At 40.4% G+C, this 23077-nt stretch overlaps 1 protein-coding gene across 1 annotated transcript; it reads left to right on the plus strand.

The window, feature by feature from the left end:
* Positions 1 to 13674: 13674 nt before the first annotated feature.
* Positions 13675 to 21529, plus strand: LOC306861136 (C-type mannose receptor 2-like). The gene is made up of 4 exons (XM_079403232.1): positions 13675 to 13789; positions 16110 to 16493; positions 16589 to 16930; positions 21116 to 21529. The coding sequence occupies exons 1-4, from the start codon at positions 13747 to 13749 to the stop codon at positions 21496 to 21498; spliced, it is 1152 nt and encodes a 383-aa protein (XP_079259358.1). The 5' UTR covers positions 13675 to 13746; the 3' UTR covers positions 21499 to 21529.
* Positions 21530 to 23077: the final 1548 nt, after the last annotated feature.

A 23077-nucleotide genomic window follows, 5' to 3' on the forward strand; every position in this document is an offset into this window, starting at 1 on the left:
CCGCTTTTCTGAGACTTTTTTCCATGGACGGTCTCATTCTGTTTGTAAAACTGTATGCTACAGCACCGTGTTGTTTTTTTACCACCAAGACGCTGTTTTTGAGCGTAATTTATTCCATAACGGACGCGAACAATAACTCCCCCGAAGAACAAAGGAATATTCATCCTTATTACAAAAGTGCTCGCTGGGATGTTGTTCTGTGGACCCTTACCTCTCTAACTAAACTGGGATTTCAGCAGTGGACGCGTTTGTGGCTCGTTATTACAATGATAAAGGTACGTACGGCTTTTTTATTCTGCCTGTTTTGATGTGTACTGCTTACACAAATGTAGCAAATACATTCCTTATAAGCTTTCCATCGGAAAACAGCGATCTGTCGTCGATGCTTGAGGCTTAGACCCTCAGAATGATATATAGTTTGTCAAGATTACCGATATTCTTTCACGTTAAATTCATTCATAAACATTAAACTAGTGGGGAAAAAAACGCTTCAGTGCACCGTCGCTCTGGTAAACGTTAACAGGTTAACTTCCACTCTCCGCACAAACTTAGATATAGGCTAGCGCACATTATTATTATAGCGCAGGTTTAACGCTTAAACATTGTTATATACTTGAACTGTTTTAGTATATCTATAGATTTTATTTTAGGCAAGTCGTGATGATATGAGAAGGCTAAATTGATCAAACATAGGCTATGATCAGCTCATGCAGCTGGCCGCTTGGTTGTTACTTTAAACAAACCTAAAACTTATAGGCGATTTAACGAACAAAAATGCTCCAAACGTTTTTCAAAATTAACTTAATAAAAAAACTAAACAAAATATAATAATTTTGCCATTACACACAAAACTGAACTATTTTAATAGCTGAAACAGTAGTTTCAACAAGTAATTTGAAACAGTAAGTAACTGATTAATTATGGTCTAAATAAAGGAAATGTCTCTATGCGTGTGTGTTATGTGTGTTGTACTCGTGGAGGTATTTCACTGGTCAGCCCGGCCTGGTCCCGAGGGTCATTTAGTTCTCTTGGAATGTGGTTGAAGTCCGATGGAGAGAACAGATAGTCAGTTCTGCTTAGCATCTGACAGTGGGGGGAACAACCACTGGCAATTAAGCACCCATATAAATGTAGAATTTGAGGCCAGGTCTGTGAATTATTTAGCCAATGTCACAGGCTAAAAGGGGTCTTTTAAGACATAAAGCCACAATGACCATCAAGGATCATAAGCAGAAGCTACACTAGTGTATGATTGAGATCCATCTTTACACAATGTGGATAACTGAGGGACTCCCATTTAAACAATTAGAAATATTCACTAATGCTCAAAAGGGGATTTTTTTTATTTATTTTTTACTTTTGGACAGGATGTCTCATGTCTTCTGAGGCTTCTGAAGGGTAGTACTAAATTAATAAAAAAATAGGGTGCTAATGGCACAATAGGTTGATCATTGTGTATTGTCTCATAAGGGAAGTAAAAAAAAAAAAAGCTATGCTATTGAGGACATATATGTCTATGTCTAAATATTTAGTCATGGATCCTTACCTCACTGTAACATTTAAAATCTATTAGGTTTGTTTGCTGAAGCTGAAATGTTACAGTCAGTGACCGAATGTATAGGATGTGTCTTCAGAACACTAAAACATTTACATTTATTAATTTTGCAGATGCTTTTATCCATAGTGAGAATTGAGGAATACAACAAGTGATTTACCATAAGATAAACATGAGCAATAAACACCAAGTGCCCGTTATACAAGGTTTCAGTCAGTGTTCAAAATAGTGAAATGCAGAAGAGGAAGGGATAAGGATAGTAAGAGAACAGAAAAAAGTGAAGGAATAGAGCAATAATAAAGCAATATTTTTCAAACTCCCATGGTCTTAGCAATCAGGTCCAGCTCCTGTACTTACAGGGTCAAATTTACCCTCCATGATTAATAACAGCTAAAAAGTAATATAGTCTAAAAAAAGAAATGAGCATAAGTCATTACTAATTAATAATTGTATAGTTCATATTTAGGGTTATACTGTAGTTCTTACTTTCATTAGGTCTTATCTACAATTTACTAATATATAACATTAAATATCTACACGACTGGAAATTTCCCACATTTACTTCTGTATGGTCAGGTTTAGGAGTAAATGTGGAAGCTTTGCAGGACATGGAGGCGTCTGCGTGATCACTTGCATTTTTTTCCAGTGAAAACAACTTCAAATACGCAGCCACTTTTTCTCATAAAAAGGTAAGAGTAATACATCATTCGGAACTGTAAAGGGTCTACTTTTATTAGTGTGGACTCACAATAATCAACAAAACATTGTGCTTCTGCCATCTTGGTCTTGAACAGGAGCGCTCGCAATGATGAACCGAAACTCAGCGAATACTTGCCTCACAGGCATGATAAATAGAAAGCTTTATATTACTACTTTAAATCGAAATAATAAAAATAAAAAAATAAAAAACTCTTTCATTATGTAATCCGTAAGGATGCATTTCTCTCTCTAAAGGCATGTCCAATCATTTTTTTAAATCACCATAATTGATGGATGTCTAAAATATAAAAATAAGGAAAAGCCTATAACTGTAACGGAACTGGTCGGACACAGAAGGTAAGTTAAATCACACGGTGTTTATTAATGAGGTGATCAGCACACAGCAGCAGTGAAGACTCTTCAGACCAGGGGCTCGTTCTTCGTACGTCGCTAACTCAGTTAGCTGGATTTGATTGTTGACGATTTGGCATGATCTTGGATTGTTTGGTTCTTCAACGCTCATCCTGGACTTGCTGTCATAGCAACAGGTGCGCAAGCTTAAACCTGCTCGAGAGCAGGCTTATTTCATGTAAACAGGATTAGATCGCGGCTTTATAAGCGGAGGAGATAGGGAAGTCTGTCGCAGCCATGTCTTGCCCGTTTTTACGAGAGCAACCTGTTGCGGAAGGTGCGAGGATAATTCGCAGAGCTTTTAGAATTAATCGCGTTTTGCGACACAGACAGGATCCATTAGCACAGCGCGATAGTGTACTTTTTGAAAGATATCGTTTTTCACGTGAGGGTGTCATTTACATAATAAACTTGTTAGAACCTCATATTAAAAGTTCTACTCGTCGGAGTCGGGCTTTAACCACAGCACAAACTGTGTGCATCGCGTTGAGATTCTTTGCGAGTGGCACTTTCCTGTACACTATTGGGGATGCGGAGAACTTGGCCAAAAGTGCTGTCTGTCGTGCCATTCGTAAAGTTTACCTGGCGCTAAAGCAGTTTTTAGGTGTTTTTGTAGTCTTTCCAAGCCACTTAAGACCCCAAGTTGTAAAACAGAACTATTTCGCAATTGCAGGTACATTCTACTTGTTAATGAAGATCGTATGAATATGACAACACTAGTAAATATAAATCGATTGTCCCCCAGGCTTCCCTAATGTGATTGGTGCCATAGACTGCACACACATTCATATCAAGGGCCCACCAGGCCCCAAATGAAGGGGATTTTGTGAACCGAAAGGGGGTTCACAGTATAAATGTGCAGGTGAGTTAAGTATCACTATTCTTAATATTTTATATTGGTAATATATACAATGTATTCCATAAGTATGCAGTTGATTGACTACAATGTCTAAGACTCTATGTGTCATATCACAAATGTGGAAGCCAAATGGCCAGGATCTGTGCATGACTCAACAATTTTCAGAGTCACAGTTATTCACATTATTTGAACGTGGTAAGGATATTAATGTCATGCTCACTGTATTACACACACACACACTTATTGTGGGCCTAACAGAACTGCATTTTACCATTGTACAGGTGATTACGATGGGATCCTGGTTGGAGACAGGGGCTATGCCTGTAGGCAGTATTTTATGACTCCATTCCCTGACCCCAACCCTGGACCACAAACCAGTTACAATGCAGCTCTAGCCAGGACAAGGGCACGCATTGAAATGACCTTTGGGCAACTAAAGGGAAGATTTCAGTGTCTGAAAAGTCTGAGGGTTGCATCTGACAGGGCATGCGACATTGTCGCATGTGCTGTATTACACAACATTGCCACCATTAGAAAGGAGAGGACCCCTGTGGTGGAAGTGCAGCCTGATGATGACCTCCAGCCAGTGCACTTGGATCAACCTAGTGGCAGAGCTGCACGGGACAGGATTGTGGAACACCATTTTTGAGAATAATTTAATAAAAATTAAGACAAATAAAAAAAGACAAGGCAAATATGGATTCAATGACTTTTATTAGTTGTTCTTTGAGAAAAAACAACAAATTAGGGTCATCTTTTGCCTGTAAAGAGATATTGTTATGCAAGGTCAACAGTAGTGCTCTGAAATGTGAAATGTTTTAGTACTTACTCTGAAGTTCCTTTTGCAGCAATTCTATTTCTAGAGCAATTTTCTTCTTCATTAGCTCTTGGAGCTCCATTTCTCCCCTCAGTTTTTGTTTTTTTAAATGCAAGTATTCAACCTTTTGCTGTAGGCTACGTTTATAAAGGGAACGGATGTCACCCTGTGCCATTTGCAGAGAAAATAAATTAGACTCAACGCATACAAAAAACTGAAAGTAAAAAAAACAATGCAACACTGTCCACCTCTGTATCAGTTCTCTGTGCAGACTCCCTCTCTGCAGGCCTCTGTGCAGACTCCTGCAACTCATATTGCGGTCAAAAATATAAAGGACATTAGTTGATAAGTTTATAGGGTATATTATATAGTGCATTTTTATGTGTAGTTATGCACTTACAGGTACTTCCTCCAAAGGACACTCATCCGAGAGGGTCTCTTCACTGTCCTGTGCAATGAAAATAAATGGTATGACAAAGTGATACGGTGTCTCCACTATTGATATTGATTTCACTATTGAGAAAAAAAAAAAAAAAAAGGACAAGTCCACTTACTGCACATGCTTCAGCCACCACTTGCATGGGAACAGGTAAAAGTGTGGGTGTGTTATGTAAAACTGCACAGAAATAGAGAAAGAAATAAAAATTCATTACAATGAGGTACACAGGAAAAGAAACATAGAAACTTTTTAGTCCCCCCCCCCCATTTACTCAAAGTAGGTTTAACTGCCTTCCTTTCATGTCAATGCAATTCAGCACTACTCAAGATTTACCAGTTGAAGGGTGTAGCTGACATTTGGATTACACCAAATGCAAGGTAGCTACCAATTATTTTACAGTAGCCTATACAAAGTGAATTAAAAACCTCTTTATCAGTAATGAAGGTGCTGCTGCTACTGCTTCTGTAGAGGTGTGACCTCGGCATCCTGGCCAAATTTCCCCATTGGCCTCTGACCATCATGGCCTCCTAATCATCCCCTTACACTGATTGGCTTCATCACTCTGTCTCCTCTCCACCAGTAAGCTGGTGTGTGGTGGGCGTTCTGGCACACTATGGCTGCCGTCGCATCATCCAGGTGGATGCTGCACACTGGTGGTGGATAAGGAGACACCACCCCTCACAATGTAGAGCGCTTTGAGTGCTTAGAAAAGCAGAAAAGCGCTATATAAATGTAATGAATTATTATTATTGCTTCCTGGCTGTGGGTCTAAGGAAGAGCTGCTCCCAGGGATGTCCTGAACATTGGGTCGGTTCGCATTTAACTCAGGGTGCAGGACCACCGCCTGTTTTTTTTTGCTCTGCCTTTTTCCTAGTTGCTGATATAAACAAGCACATCATTTCACAGTCTTTTTTTGTTTTTGTTTTAAACGACTAAGAACAACATATGTAGTTAATTATTACCATTTTGTAGAATATTCTTGTATTTCACCTTTACTTGTTCCCAATTTCTAGTGGGTCCTGTGGAGGCTCTAATATGAAAGATTAAAGTATGAAAATGTTTAATGTACATATACTGTAATAACTGATTGAAAACCTCTAACACAATCACTACTTACGCATTTAATTTGTCTGCAACTTTTTGCCAGCCCTCTCTCCTGGCTTTTGCAGCCTTTGAGGTGTTCCCTGTCGTTTTTATTAAATTTTGGAACTCCCCATAGCCCTCCATCAAGAGTTCTTGTTCTGCCGCAGAGAAAAAGTGGGCGCGCTCTTTGGCCATTGTGGGCAACCAATAACAGCGTTGCTGATCAGTGTTTCTATTATCGATACATATCCCCTTTTAAACCAGCGCATGAACGCACAGTCATCTCAGATAACTCAATCCAGCGATACTAATCATCAACAACAGGTGTGTTCGAAGAACCCAATTAGCCGGATCATGATTAGCACGATGAAATCATCTCGGATGTCTCATTTGATCTCGGATATTTTAAGCAACGTACGAAGAACGAGCCCCAGGTGAGTATCAATCCGTGAGATTAACATGAGGTGAATGTCCCAGTAACCGTTCGTCTCTGTCTTGACAGATCCAGTAGAGCGTCAGCATCAGAGTGGCTGAGACGAACGAGCGTACACACGGACACCAGGAACGGGAGAAGAGGATGACAAGACAAAAGGTAAGTAATAACAGGTAAGTCTTAACTGGTAGCTATACTCAGCTTCTAGGTGAGCAGAGACGGTCCAGGTAGCAATCCCAAGATCGGACAACTGGTGACTGAGCTTATATGTGGCTGATGATAATGAGGTGCAGGTGATTGAAACTCGGGGTAACTGGCTCTGGGAGGAGCCTGGTCCTTCTGTTACAGTACCCCCCCCTCCATGGCTCACTCCTGGGGGCTGACCTCGGCGTGGTGGTGGTCTGCCTCGGCCTCGAGGTGCAGGACGATCAGGATAGTTGGTGTGGAAATCATCCAGAAGACTGGGATCGAGAACATCATCTCTGGGGATCCAGGAGCGCTCCTCAGGACCGTACCCCTCCCAGTCCACGAGGTATTCTAGTCTCCCACCACGACGCCGGGAATTTAGGATGTCTCGGACCTTGTAGATGGCTCCATCAATGATGAGTGGGAGAGGGGGTTCCTCGGTCTGACCAGGCTCTGGGGAAACAGAAGGGTAATATGGTTTGAGTAAGGAGACGTGAAAAGTAGGGTGAATTTTATATTGTGCAGGGAGTTGAAGCTTGAAAGTGACCGGGTTGACCTGTTCCAAGATGGTGAAGGGGCCAACGAACCTGGGACTCAGCTTACGGCTGGGCAGGCGTAGCCGAATGTCTCGTGTGGAAAGCCATACCTTCTGTCCAGGCAGATAGGTGGGTGTTACTGAACGACGAGCATCGGCGGCGATCTTCTGCCTGTGTACAGCCCGTTGCAGGTGGTGATGTGCTGAGTCCCAGACTCCCTCGCTCTCTCGGAACCAGTGGTCGACCGCAGGCACATCGGAAGGTTCTCCGGACCAGGGGAACAATGGAGGCTGGAAACAGAGTACGCACTGGAAGGGAGAGAGTCCAGTAGAAGATTGACGGAGTGAATTCTGGGCGTACTTGGCCCAGCCTAGGAACTGGTTCCAAGAGTTCTGGCGGCGATGGCAAAAGGTTCTCAGGAAGCGCCCAATCTCCTGGATTTTGCGTTCAGTCTGCCCATTTGATTGAGGATGGTAACCTGAAGTCAAGCTGATGGTCAGGAGGAATGTCAGAGACCACTGGAGGAGAGGACCAGGCAATAGGACTCACGATGATGTTGGAGGGCAAGATACCGTCGGGCTCCTCGAGAGACTCCTCCTCGGTGTGAAGACGAGATAAAGCGTCTGCCTTGGCGTTATGGGATCCCGGTCGATAGGAGATTTGGAAATTGAAACGGGTAAAAAACAATGCCCATCTTGCTTGGCGTGGATTTAATCGTTTGGCGTCTCGTAGATATTTGAGGTACTTGTGATCTGTGAGCACGAGAAATGGTTGAGCTGCCCCCTCCAACCAGTGTCTCCACTCCTCCAGGGCAAGCTTGATGGCCAGAAGCTCCCTGTTGCCGATGTCGTAGGTTTTCTCCACCAGGCTGAGCTTCTTGGAGAAGGCACATGGATGGAGCTTGGGAGGCTTCCCCTGCTGCTGAGATAATACCGCACCTACTCCAGTTGTTGATGCGTCCACCTCTATGATGAAGGGCAGTTCTGGATCGGGGTGGACGAGGAGTGGTGCGGTAGTGAAGGCTTCTTTGAGACGGTTGAAGGCATTGGTGGCATTCACATCCCAGGCAAGGGACTTCTTACCTCCTCGCAGGAGATCAGTGAGGGGGCTTGTGATCGAACTATAGTTGGCAATGAATCTTCTATAAAAGTTTGAGAAACCCAGGAAGCGCTGCAATTCCTTGATCGTGGTGGGTCGGGGCCAGGACGTGACGGCTTCCACCTTCCCCTTGTCCATGCGGATGCCACCGTGACTGATGATATATCCAAGGAAGTGTACTGATGGTTGGTGAAATAGACATTTTTCTGCCTTGAGGTAGAGCTGGTGTTTCCGCAACTGCTGAAGGACCTCCGCAACGTGGTGGCGATGTTCGGCCAGGAGTAGATCAAAATGTCATCAATGTAGACGATTACAAACCGATGAAGAAACTCCCGGAGCACCTCATGCATGAAACTTTGGAAGACAGATGGGGCGTTGACAAGCCCATAGGGCATAACCCGGTACTCAGTGCCCAGTAGGGGTTACAAAGGCGGTCTTCCACTCGTCCCCCTCTCTGATGCGGATGAGGTTGTACACGCTGCGGAGGTCCAGTTTGGTGAATATGGTGGCCCCGCAAAGTTGTTCCAAAGCTGCAGGGACAAGAGGAAGGGGATAGCGATATTTAACAGTGATGAGATTTAGCTTACGGTAATCTATGCATGGACGGAGCCCTCCGTCCTTCTTGGCCACGAAGAAGAAACTCGAAGCAGCAGGGGAAGTGGAAGGGACGATGTAACCTTGTTTGAGTGCCTCCTCAATATACTCCTCCATCGCCTTCTGCTCAGGAAGTGATAGGGGATAAATTTTACCCCGTGGTACTGGTTCACCCGGAACTAGGTCGATTGCGCAGTACCATGGCCGATGAGGTGGTAGCCGAGATGCCCTTTTGGGACAGAACACATCCCGGAAAGCCTTGTAGTCGGGTGGAACCTCCACAGATTGTTTCTCCACAGGGCTCTCTATGGACGTGGCCTGCACAGATAATTCAACAACTGGACGTGGAGAAGGTTTTGGCATATGTGGGAAACATTGCGGGAAACAGTTAGTACCCCACTTCAGAACATCTCCAGAGGTCCAAGATAAAACCGGATTGTGCTTTACCAGCCAGGGTCGACCCAAAACAATGTCTACAGTGGATTCCTCTAAAATCAGTAAATGAATACTCTCCTGATGGAGCTGCCCCATTCGTAGCCACAGGGGACCGACACAATATTTTACCAGGCGACGTGTGAGTGGAGTACCTGTTATGGCCTGGATCTGGTAAGTGGTTTCAGTTGCAAAGGGTGTGAGATGGAGTTGCCGGCTGAGTTTCCCCGAGATGAAGTTCCCCGCTGAACCGGAGTCCAAGAGGACTGTGACTGGCATCAGGTGATTTACAAGGACAATGTTAGCACAAGTAGTTAAAGGGTTCATCTTGGATATGTGAGGTTGCATACCACTCACCCAAAGCATGGGCGGACGAAGGGTGCAGGATTGAATCATATGGTCAGAACTTCCACAATACAGGCACAACCCATTGGTAATTCGCCTCTGTCTTTCTGTAGACGATAAATGGAAAGTGTCAGTCTGCATAGGCTCAGATATGGGTCTAACCTCTGCCTGGTGGCTCGGAGGAGTGTCAATGGCTGTAACGGTCGTGGTCTCCGATGTACAGGCCCGCATCCTGTTGGAGCAGCGGATGGCAAGTTGAATAAACGTCTCTAGCCCAAAGGTGTCATCGTAGGCTGCCAGATGAATTTTCAGGCGGGAATTTAAGCCTTGCCGGAAAGCTGTAATCAGTGATGGCTCGTTCCATCCACTCGCGGCCACGAGGATGCGAAACTTCAGGGCGTATTGATGAATAGTCATGTTACCCTGTCGAAGCTTATATAACTGTTCTCCAACTGAAGAATCACCAGGAGAGCTGCTAAACACCTCTTTGAAATGGGCGAGAAACTGGGCAAAAGAGTGCGTGGCGGGTCCGGCTTGACTTAGAATAGTCTCCGCTCATCTCAATGCGGGTCCTGTGAGCGACATGATCACAAACGCTATCTTCGCCTGGTCGGTCAGGAACATCTGAGGATGTAAGTCAATAGTTAGAGTACATTGTAGAAGGAAGCCATTGCACTCCTTGGGATCACCTGAATAGGGCGCTGGTCGGGCCATGGGACTGGCGTACATTACTGCCGAAGAAGTGGTGGTGGCGGAAGTGACGGGTACAGTAACAGAGACCGGTGGCGATGGTGAAGCCGGATGGGCTAATAACCTTTTCAAAGTGTCGACCAGTTCCTGAAATGGGTCGTTTACACTCATGGTGTAGCCGTCGAGGTCCGATCTTCTGTAACGGAACTGGTCGGACACAGAAGGTAAGTTAAATCACACAGTGTTTATTAATGAGGTGATCAGCACACAGCAGCAGTATAGAGTCTTCAGACTAGGGGAGTATCAATCTGTGAGATTAACGTGAGGTGAATGTCCCAGTAACCGTTCGTCTCTCTGTCTTGACAGATCCAGTAGAGCGTCAGCATCAGAGTGGCTGAGACGAACGAGCGTACACACGGACACCAGGAACGGGAGAAGAGGATGACAAGACAAAAGGTAAGTCTTAACTGGTAGCTATACTCAGCTTCTAGGTGAGCAGAGACGGTCCAGGTAGCAATCCCAAGATTAGACAACTGGCGACTCTGGTGACTGAGCTTATATGTGGCTGGTGATAATGAGGTGCAGGTGCAGGTGATTAAAACTCAGGTGAAGTGGATTGGGGTAACTGGCTCTGGGAGGAGCCTGGTCCTTCTGTTACAATAACAGGCCTGATTATAATTTTTTTTTTTATAATTGTATACAATTGAAAAATAAAACACAAATTACCATGGCATATATGTAAAACTGTGTCCTATAGCCTAATTGTATAGCTGCTTATATTTTATGATTTTTATGTTGCTCTGCTCTGAATATCTTAAAATTGAAAGGATTTGCTGCAACACAATTTTGTCTGATATGTGAATTTTTTATTAGCCTATTATTGTAATTTTTTTAATCAATGCAGCAAATGCTTTAAAACGGCTTTAAAAATTACTTTATTGCATTCCAGATGCTTTTAAAGAACTTCTACATTTTATGGGTAGTTTGAATGTAAAACATTGTCATGAATTTGTTGTATTCCCATTCGTAAAATACAAATGAATTGTTGTAGGCTAACCCGATCTCATGAAAGTGCGTATAGCACGATTTTCTGTTCCAATTTGGCGTAATATTTATATGCAGGAATTGACTTTGGCGAGCAAAAGACTGATGAATTCATAATTAATGGCATTGCTGGTTCAGTCGATATAAATACAGGACACATAGGCCTTTAATAACATAATTTAATTAACCATGTTAGATTTGGTTGATAGGATTATATCATACATAAAAAAAACCTATTCATTATAAGATGACCAAATCACCTGCGATGTCTTATCCTCTTTTTATTTCTTAAACTGTCTTTAATGATGAAAAATCTACCCCCGGTTTCACAGACAAGGCTTAAGCCTAGTCCTAGACTAAAATGTAAGTCTAAGCTGTTTCAACTGAAATAAACTTGCACTGACTGATCTTAAAATATATCAGAGCCTTTGTTTTGTCTCAAAATGCACCCCAGTAATGTTTTTTTCTAAGCATGTTTATAAAAGTTATTTAAATGTCCTAATTGAACTATGGCCTAATCCTTGCTTAGTCTAAGCCCTGTCTGTGAAACCGTGCCCTAGTGTGTGTGTCCTAGCATGTTGTACAACAACAGTCTAATTGTATTCAACTTTTACAACATTTGTGTTTTAAAACCTTCTGTGATGCATAAAACTTCCATTGTTAGTGCTTGACTTCTGTTTGTTTTTAAAACTGAAAGATGTGAGATTTGTCAGATATGAGATGTGAGATTGTCTGTGACAATCAAAAGCATGTCACAAATGGTGTTAGTAGAGCTTATCTTGATTTGAAACCACAAAATTCCTTTAAAAACATGATTTTCGAGTCTATATTTATCTCAACAGACATAAAACCTGTGAACTTGCTTACGTGGCGATAGCTTGAAGATCACGTAGCACAATATGAAATGTTGGCTATATTTGTCATTTTTAAAGACACATTTCATTGTGAGTTCACGTAATGTTAAGAGCTGGATCCCTAGATGGGACAATTTTGTCTCTAGTGCTGTCATGCGTACAGGACAAAAAAAGATTGATGAGCATCAATAAAGCTGTTACATTCAGGTGCATGAGGAACATGTCTTACATACACAGGTGTTTTAGATAAAGGACTGAGATAATCATTTACATTTATACATTTAGCAGACACTTTTATCCAAATCGACTTACATTGCATTCAAGTTACAGTTTTTACATTTTATCAGCTCTTGCTTTCCCTGGGAATCGAACCCATGACCTTGGCGTTGCTAGCGCCATGCTCTACTATTTGAGCTGGTTTTTTATAAATCAATGGTTTTTATACGATATCATGTGTTCCTCACTTTTAGTTTTCATATAGTAGCCAGTAATTTGAACTCGCAGGGTTTGTTTAAAATCTCTGGCACCTTGTTCTTCTGGTTTTGCCTTCTATGAGTGCAGACAGTTGCTTTCTCTTTTAAAACACATTCAGCCTGATCATTTAGTACAAATTAATGCAATAAGAACTTACAGACCAGTCAAAAAGAGCTGTGAAAACAACGTAAAAGATAGTGGTGAGTTACACAGCAATGTTGTTGATTTAAAAAAAAAATTATAATGGGTCTGGTGCTGCAAATACCAAACTAAAATTCTATAAATGCTGCTCCATTTTAGGAGAGTAGGTTAGATAAATGTTGCTACTACATTCAGACAGTTCACATTCTGAAACGATCTATGCATGATTTCTTTTGGATGGTTTCTTTCACTAAAACATGCAAACAGTCTACATTCAAGCCAGTGTATCATATTTCTTTATTTGTTAAGACTCAACCATGGCTCACAGACATATGATACATAAATTCCTCTGTATTATTATTGTATTTAACTATAGAATGGCAGAAGAGACCTGGTATAACATTAAAAAAAACTTTTGAAAGAAATTAACTTCCTGTTGTACTGGTCTTGTGTTTCTTGCAAGATTTCATGTGGGTGTTACTTTGATTTGCTATTTCTATTTAAAATTATATATATATATATATACACAGTACATACACACAATACTTACACTATTTATATATATATATTTATATATATATATATATATATATATATATATATATATCTTCCTGACTAATTGCGTGTTGTCTGGTCTTGACTTTGGTATATGATTCCCTAATTTTTCATGATATCAAGTTATGGTTTCATATTTATTGAAGATCCAGTGCCTTTTTTGAATGAAAAGCTACTGTAGGAATTGAATGGAAAGCTGATGAACAGAAATCCATTCATGTATTCAATTTACAGCATGTCTATTTATGCTATAACAGGTTTGGTTATGTCGTGTTAAGATACAGATTACATCTTTATTATGTAAATTTATGCTGAACAAACTCGTACTGCTTGGGTGACCCAACAGGTTTTGTGAGTTTAAAGAAGAATCCCACCCACATTTTGCAATAAATATAAAGACAGACCCAAACATAAACTGGTGAGCAAGACAGGGGACTTGAAGTCAACAACAATTTTGACAAAACTGGTGCTTAATTACTTTAAAAATACAATAAAACAGGCATGATTTCCTCCAGAGCCATGTTTTCAGTGATAGTACTCTTAGGTATGGAATGTTTTTACTTATTTTTAATCTTTATCTTGGTTATTTAAAAATATATGTGGAGGGACGGGGTCCGGCAGTCGACCACTGAAAAATACTTCTGTTTCTGCATTCTTGCCAAATTATTACTTTTTTTCTTATGTATGTGTGTAAGTGTGTGTACTGCAATGGTAGCAGGAAACTCGGTCCTTTTCACAGGCTCATTGTCACAAATGGGCTTTTTTGATTTGTGACCAGAATTTAGAACTTTGTCATCATCTTCTTTGTTTAAAATATTTAGATTTTGATTTCCAGTTTAAATTATACTTTGGTAGGTGGTTCTCTTGCCTTTTATGTTATCATGTTCTGGATGCATGCATCACGCTCTTGTAGAAGAGGAACGATGAAGACGATGATAGTCCAATATAACGCTTAATAAAAATCCAAGAAGATGAAGCTCAATTCAGACACAGGGAACCACAAGCAACATGAAACAACATAATAGTTGGAAAAGACCTGTACAGAGAGGGGAACTTGAGTAGGTTGAACTTAACGAGGGAGTTATCATGGTGGCACCCATTGGTTGTTCAGGAAAAAGCTGGATAAGAATGTGCAGGTTATTCTTGGCTTGATGAGTGCAGTTTTCTTTTCTTTGACACATTGAAACAAGTTGGAATTGGACATATATCATATCATATCAAGTCAGCCATAAACATGATTTGCTAGTTGGTGGCAGAAGGTATTAAGTAAGGCACATTCTCATTCTGGAGAGCATTTCGTCGGATAAAATTCAGTGCAGTTTGAGATGAGCCAGCTTTATAAAATTAAAAAAGTTATTAATTTATTGTCTTCAGAATGTGCATTTCTTATTTGTAAATCTTAAATAATTTCTGAGCTACCGGAACTACTGCTGCTCTTTCTTGTTAATGTGTCAGACGTGCCAGTGCAGTTACAACCATTTGGCTTATGTGTCATTTAATTTCCTTAATTTTCCAGTCTAAAACTAACCAAAAGAAGCCAGAAGTTAATTTTGATCCCATTTATGCACTAATGTCTCCAAAAGTTGACACATATGAACTAAAACACATAAAACTTTAATGTTAGGGCTGTCAAGCATTCTTATGAAAAATATTATGTATTATATTTGTATGCTATAAAGTAAGGTTCATGTGTGGTTGTAGATCTAGACAAAACACTTGTTATGGCCAAGGAAGGAAGGAATTTAAAAAAAAAAAAAACAGAGGGGAGTTTTGACCTCATATTTTGATACCATTTCACGTTATAGAAAGAGATTTTTCTTTCTTTTCTTCTTTTGAATGTACAGATCTTTTTGAGAGTCTCAGTGGTGTATCTGTATACCTTTTAGATAAATATTTTTGATTTATGTGGTTTGGACCTTATACTGATATTGTAACCATCAACCCATTATCCACAGCCATATCACCCTGCAGCCCAAGACAGGTTGCCCACTGAAGCTAAGCAGGGTTGACCTCTTGGGAAAACTAGGTTGCTGTTGGAAGAGGTGTTAGTGAGGCCAGCAGGGGGTGCTCACCCTGTGGTCTGTGTGGGTCCTAACACCCCAGTATAGTGACAGGGACACTATACTGTAAAAAGCACCGTCTTTCGGATGAGACGTTAAATCGAGGTCCTGACTCTCTGTGGTCGATAAAAATCCCATGGCACTTCTCGTAAAGAGTAGGGGTGTAACCCCGGTGTGCTGGCCAAATTCCCTCAATTGGCCCTTATCAATCATGGCCTCCTAGTAATCCCCATCCATTTGATTGGCTCTATCACACTCTCCTCTCCACCTGTAGCTGGTGTGTGGTGAGCGCACTGGCGCCGTTGTACTGTGGCTGCCGTCGCATCATCCAAGTGGATGCTGCACACTGGTGGTGGTTGAGGAGAGACCCCCCCCCCCCCACATGATTGTAAAGCGCTTTGGGTGTACGGCAATACACAATAAATGCGCTATATAAATGCATCATTCATTCATTCATTCATTCATCAGGATAATTAACAGTCAGTTATCACAGATATTATAGAAATGAAGTTTCATGCAGACTTCCAATGGCTGCTGTGTATACGTGACCGTTAAGTTCAGGAGATGAATTCAGGTGTCCCATTCATCACATTATAGCTTTCAGAAGGGTGCTTGCAAATGCACCCTTTCCACCCTCGATGTGCACACTAAGGCGAGCTCCACAGCAGACTTCTACCCGACAGTCAAAGTGACAATACGTTACAAAATTGTGGCCTCTAGTGTCTGACAATGGACATAACTGAGACAGTATCATATGATGTGGTCATGTGATCTCAACATAAGGCAACTTTTGTGTTTTAACAGGTTTCTTTACCCTCACACTGTGTGCCTCTCAGTATGTCTTTGTGAATGAATCCAAGACTTGGGCAGACGCTCAGAGATACTGTAGAGAGAAATACACTGATCTGGCCACCATTGAAAATGAACAACAGACGATCCAGTTATTGGACACAGTGAATGATGTTTCCATTGATTTGGCCTGGATTGGACTCTATGATGATCTGAACAGTTGGAAATGGACTCTAGAGGACAGTGACTTCTTTAAGGTTGGAGAGAAAGACTTCAGGAACTGGAATAACCCAGGACCAGCGAATTCTGGAGTACAAAGTCTGTGTGTTTATATAAAGAATGGGTTATGGTATACAGCAAGCTGCTCCAATACATTTCATGCTACGGTCTGCTATGATGGTGAGCTGTTCTATTAAAATGCATAAGATGGTGAAAAAAACTGAAAACAACTAAACCATCCTTTCTCTGAACTAAATTTTATTCATATTTTTCAGGAAGAGAAAATGCCAGTGAAACTTATGTTTTTATTTACGAGTCTAAAACCTGGATTGAAGCTCAGAGTTACTGCAGAGAACATCACACAGACCTCATCAGTATCAGCAATGAGATTGAAAACCAGAAGATCCAGTATTTCTTACAAGATTTTTATTATTATAATGTTTGGATTGGACTGTACAGAACCTGGTCTTGGTCAGATCAGAGCAACTCTTCATTTACTTACTGGAGCACATGGCATCCAGATACTGCTGGATCCTGCGCTTCAGTGTCATTTAGTGACTCTGGGAGCTGGACTGATGAAGACTGCAATTTTGCATTTCCTTTCATTTGCCACAGTGGTGAGTACAGTAGATCTTACAAGCCGTTCACACCAAGATAAAGGTAATTTTAATCATTTTAATTCCATGAGAATAGGAAAATTCACAGAACAACTACAATTATGGTGGCCGAGAGAGCTCAACACGCTGCAACTTAAGAAAACACATGCAAACAGAAAAAGCACTTGCAAATTAAGAAAACATCTTCATCAGTTTGACAGCACATGTGCTGCAAATACAACACAACCAAATACAGAAATTATCTGCAAGTAGTACAGAGCACAATGGAACCCTTATGAAAATTAACCATGGTTTTGCTACACTAACCATAGTTTAACCATGGTATGTGTGCAACTGTTATTTAACACATAGTAATCAATACACCAAAAAAAAAAAAAAGGTTACTACACTTTTCCTATAAGAAAACCATGGTTAATTTTTAAGCATTGTTGGGGTCCCCTTGAAGTATTTCCCTTACAAAAATTAACCATGGTTTTATCAAAATAAAAGTGTAGTAGCCATGTGTAGTAATCATTAGAATCATTGTTCTAACTTTAGCTTTTAGGGAATCACTCTTAAGATTCGATATTTATATGATTAATTGAGATTAATCAGAATGTCCAACTTATACCTTATTAACGACTTGTCCAGCAAGCATTAAAATCAGCACGTTATCTCTTAACAATTTTGTTTATCTTATTCACGGCCAACGATAAAATAAACCAAATAGTTAGTTATCAAGCTCATGAGCACAGGTAACGTTATCTTTAGGCAAGTAATTTAGACTTAGAAAATCACATAGCAACAGACATGAGATTTCTTAATAGAATCAAAGTTTATTTCACTACTCTAACACAATACTAAGCTAAACAACACAAAACAAAAGACGTAACAAACACACACATTCGTTGCAATGGATTGTTTTGATCTGAAGAGAGTCTTAGGTTCTAATGCTCGTTTTCAACCTGAGGGAAATCACACACACATGGAACTCTTCTATCTTTACTCTTAGATAAATACAACCCGTTCAGCAGATTCAGGAGATTTTGTCTTACTGTCTCTTGCTTTCGGTCGAGTTCAGTCTTTTCCCGGTTCAAGGAGTCTCTACTTCAACTTTCTCTGCTTTCAGTTGAATTTCTTTCCTTCCCGGCTCAGAAAAGATTGCGTGCTGATGGCGGCTTGGTAGGTTGCTGTCACGAGAATACTCTTCAGTGGTTGGTTGGCCTCGTTCTGACTTGATGACGCTCCCAGGAAGTTGGTTTCAGTTTCTGAGGCTTTTAGATGTTAAAGTTCTTTGGAAGCTTGAGTCTTGGTCTCAATTTACTGCTCAATCATGATGTTAAATGGCTGAGAGCGTCGAGCAAGGAGTGCTGAGCTTAAGCTTTTCTTTTCAATTTCCAACAACCCACAACAGACAGTTGAGTATCTGTTTTTAACGGGCCGATTTGGGATCTGCCCCCCGGGCGACTGACCCAATCGGATTCTTCCTGTGGGGCGGAGCCCTGCCCTGCACAGCCCCTTTTCCGTGCATACATTATCTGTTCAGTTATTTATCACATGAAAACTTATTAACAGCAGATTTCTATTCGTATTGTAATCATGCATTGATGAGAACAAACAAATTTCATCCACACCAGCTTACTATTAATGAAATCAGCTTTCATCTGAAACCAAACACCTACGTATTTGATATGCACAAAAATGCATATATCCTTTGTATTCATTACGCGGTTAATGCATCGATTAAACGATCCTGAATTCTACATAAACACATCCAGCATGTGAACTGAACACTAGGCATCAGGTGACTTTATGCATCAGAAGATTACAACAATATCATACATTCCAATAACACAGTAAAGTTTATACATGTCGTGACAACCTTAATATATGTTGTGAATATAATATATATATTGTTTTTCCAGTATATTGCTTCAATAGCAGAAACTAGTATAAATTTGTCCCTGTAAGATACGTGACGTCTTTATCTGTTAGAGAGCAACAAGGAAAAGGTGCGTTCCTTTCTTGGGGAGAAGCGCAAGGTCGTGGGAAGGTCACTTTCGTGGAGATCTGGCAATTGTCTTAGTTCAGAGTGGCTGTAAAAGGTCTTTGAATTACTGCGTTAAATGGAAAGAGATTAGGGAGGGTTTTGTGTGAAGTTTCTCCAAATGACAAGGTCTTTTGCCCTGTTCGAATTTATTTATGATAAATCCAGCCAAGCACTTAAAGTTGCTCTTCTCTTAAAAGCATCCAGATGTCTTTTCTCCAATATATCCTGGTTTTTATGGTCCCAGGAGAAAAGGATTTCGGAGCGAGCGGTGGGCGCTGGTTTGCAAGCTTTGATTCTTGCTTCAGGAATGTGTTGAAAATAGGTGTGTGTGTGTGTGTATCCTGATTTCAACCAGATCTTACACATGTTTTGTTTTTTGTATAACCACAGTTTTACTACGGATATCATGGTTTAACTATGGTAAAGTGTAGCAAAACCATGGTTAATTCGTGGTTACCATGGTTTAACTGTAGTAACCATGTTTTTTTATTATTATTATTTGTAGGAAAACCATGGTTAATTTTCTTAAGGGCTCCATTGTGGTCTGTGCTACTTGCAGCACATTTCTGTATTTGGTTGCATTGTGAGTATTTGCAGCACATGTCCTGTCAAACTGATGAAGGGTGTTTTTGCTGTTTGCATGTGTTTTACGTTGCAGCACGTTGAGCTCTCTCGGCCACTGTATTTAACAATAACAACGATAAGTAACAATATAGTTGGAATCAATAATAGAATGATTTTTCCAGATGATGGGTGATAAAAACTTTTAATTTAACAATTAGCCAATCAGAATCCACTCCACTTTAAGATGTTTGAGCATTTAAAGTGGCAGACATCATAAGTTCTGTGCTCTTATACAGAACGTTATCATGCATTGGTGTGGGTGCTAATATAGTTACCGTTGTCATTCTTAGTGTGAAGGGGCCTTTAAAGGTATAATAGTTCACCCAATATGTTTAATTCTGTCATCTTTTATTCACCCTCATGTCATTCCAAATCTGTATGCATTTCTTTCTTCTACAAAACAGAAAATAATACATTTTGAAGAATGTTGGTAACCAAAATATTTTGGTGACCATTAACCATTTTAGTGACCATTACAGGGACCAAAAAAATAATAATTCCTTTGGCCTGAGACTATCTGCTACGAATCCTGGCCATGCACTTCCGTTCACCCACCACCAGAGGTCACCCGCTCACCACATGGACTTTCACTCTACACCGCACATTGGACTCCATTTCCCACAATCCATTGCACTCACTAATCACTCACAGCTGAGAACTATCACCCAATCACACTGATCACGCTCACACTTGAGGACCATCTCACAATCACCATCACACACCATATAAGCCTGGGACTTGCTCTTACTCATCGCCGAGTATTGTTTAGCCTTGCTACTTACCAAGCGTTCCTTGTATTCCTAGTTAGATTTCCTGTGTTTTGATTCCCGCCCGTGTTCTTGGATTATTCTCTCTGCCTTGCCCTGTTTGGATACTGTTTGCCGATCGTCGACCCACGCTTGCTCTAGGATTGCTCTTGTGTTTTGCCCTTGCCATACCTGTTTGCTGTATACTGACCCTGCCTGAAGTTAACCATGTTTTAATAAAGCCTTGCAAATGGATCCGCACGTCTAACGTCTCGTCAACCCCGTAACACTATCTTTAATATCTGGGATTCAAAGTCTAATTTAAACCAGGAAGTAAACAAAGCTCTTGGAATAAAAAATAAATGTTATGATGTTAAATAATCATTCACATGGCCACTGATCAAATTTGTGATACTCATCATGTGATCTATTGTATAAAAAGCCAGATGTTGTTCTATTGAAGCACATGCTTTCTGGATCAAATCATGTTGGAGAACATGATCAAGTGTGACACAATCTTGAGAAATTCATGCAGTTAAATGGCTACCGTATTTAAAGCAAAAGGGAAATAAACCACCTACTGCTATATATTCTGAAATTTGTGTTCATGTTTTAATTCAACTTTTCACTCAATGCTGATCATAATAGTAAAGATTTCATTAAATGAGAAAAATGCTTAAACATTGTTAGCAGTCTCAGATCGGAGTCTACTGAATTTATTATAAGTATTTAGGACACTCTGATAAATAAATATATAAATTAATTATTTGTTTCCTCTATTGCCAGCATCAGCATCGTCCCGTCGGTATCACTTTGTGAATGAATCTAAGAGCTGGACTGAAGCTCAGAGATACTGCAGACAGAATTACACTGAACTGGCCACCATTGATAACATGGAGGAAATGAACAGACTGATTAACACAGTTAATGGGAGTTTCAGTGGTTTAGCCTGGATTGGACTGTATGGTGATGTGAACAGCTGGAGATGGTCACTGGAAGACAATGATTTCTATCAGGAAGGAGAGAGAGATTTCAGAAACTGGCATCATCAACCAGACAATAGAGAGGGTAACGAATTGTGTGTTTACATGGATTATAATGGGAAATGGTTTGATATGTGGTGTGACTACGCACTGCCATTTGTTTGCTATGATGGTAAGGACATTTAACTTTTTTTAAATAAAATTAAATATTTTTTTCAATGAGAGCTGATGTGGTCATATTTCATATCAGGTAGAGAAAGCGCCACACAGAGTTTTATCAGATTCAATGTTGGGAAAACCTGGTCAGAGGCTCGTAGATACTGCAGAGATCATTACACAGATCTCGCCAATGTGAGAAATCAGACTGAGAACCAGAGGATCTTTGAGACAGCAGGTGGAAATGAAATCTGGATCGGCCTGAACAGAAACAGAGTTTGGTCAAACAGTAAGAACACCAGTTATCAAAACTGGAGGCCTCAAATTCCTGAGATGCAAGCTCAACCAGATAATGGTGACAATCAAATTTATGAAGATGGGTATCAGCACTGCACTGCAGTTTCATTCAGATATTCAGGCCGATGGACAGATGAGATCTGTGTATTCAACAAGCCTTTCTTCTGTTACAGCAGTAAGTTCTCGCTTGTTTGGATGTCATTATTTGTGAGGAATAAGAAAGACGTTTAGCACCTGTGTTCAGCATGTTTAATTTAGGCTAAAGGCCTATAAATATGTGGATTCAAATTATATTGAAATTTATTGAAGAAAACTTTTTGTAAAATGTTGGTAGACCTTAACATGTTAATGATTATAAATAAACAAACAAATAAATATGACCAAAGTGACTAATCACCATAATGGTGACCTCAAATAGAACAACTTTATTATTATTATTTGGTTTGTTTTTTTACAACAAAACATCATCAAGTACACTAAATAGGGAACAAACAGCTGTTAATTAGGGGCAAATGCACAGCAGTATAGATTTCACTCTTCTTCTTCAAACTCCTCCAATGTCGTGCATCTATTTTGCACCAAATTCAGTGTGAATCCTTCTGTCACAAATGACTTCCACAAGACTCAGAGTCAGTGATAAAAGTGAGCAGGCTGTCAGGTATAACTTCACCACAAACTTGTATGTTCTTGATATTTCAAATGTGAATTAGCTCTTTCTAAATGATCTAAGTACATCTTATTCATGTTTTATATAAACTGTTTTAAAATCTATTGTATTTGCTATGTAATTGTGACAAGAAATGAATTAAAAGCTAATTTGTACATTGACAGTTTGTTCACAATATCATGGTTTATTGATACAGTTACCAACTAATGGCAACTTTTTTTCTTCTGTGTTTTTTGTGCTGTGAAACAATTCACAGGAACCTGCACACAATCTTCATGCACCCGTCGGTATCACTTTGTGAATGAATCTAAGAGCTGGACTGAAGCTCAGAGATACTGCAGACAGAATTACACTGATCTGGCCACCATTGATAACATGGAGGAAATGAACAGACTCATTAACACAGTACGTGGCTCTTTCTATGGATCAGCTTGGATTGGACTTTATGATGATCTGAACAGCTGGAGATGGTCACTGGAAAATGCAGCATTAGAGGGAGGTTTTAAAAGCTGGTTTGTTCAGCAGCCATTGAACTATGGTGGACAGAGTCTGTGTCTATACATGCCATTTAATTATGGAGTATGGAGTGAAACCTCTTGCAACAATCATTATTTTTTTGTTTGCTATGATGGTGAGAACTGCTGT

This window comes from Barbus barbus (assembly GCF_936440315.1).
Source record: "Barbus barbus genome assembly, chromosome: 42".
NCBI lineage: Eukaryota > Metazoa > Chordata > Actinopteri > Cypriniformes > Cyprinidae > Barbus > Barbus barbus.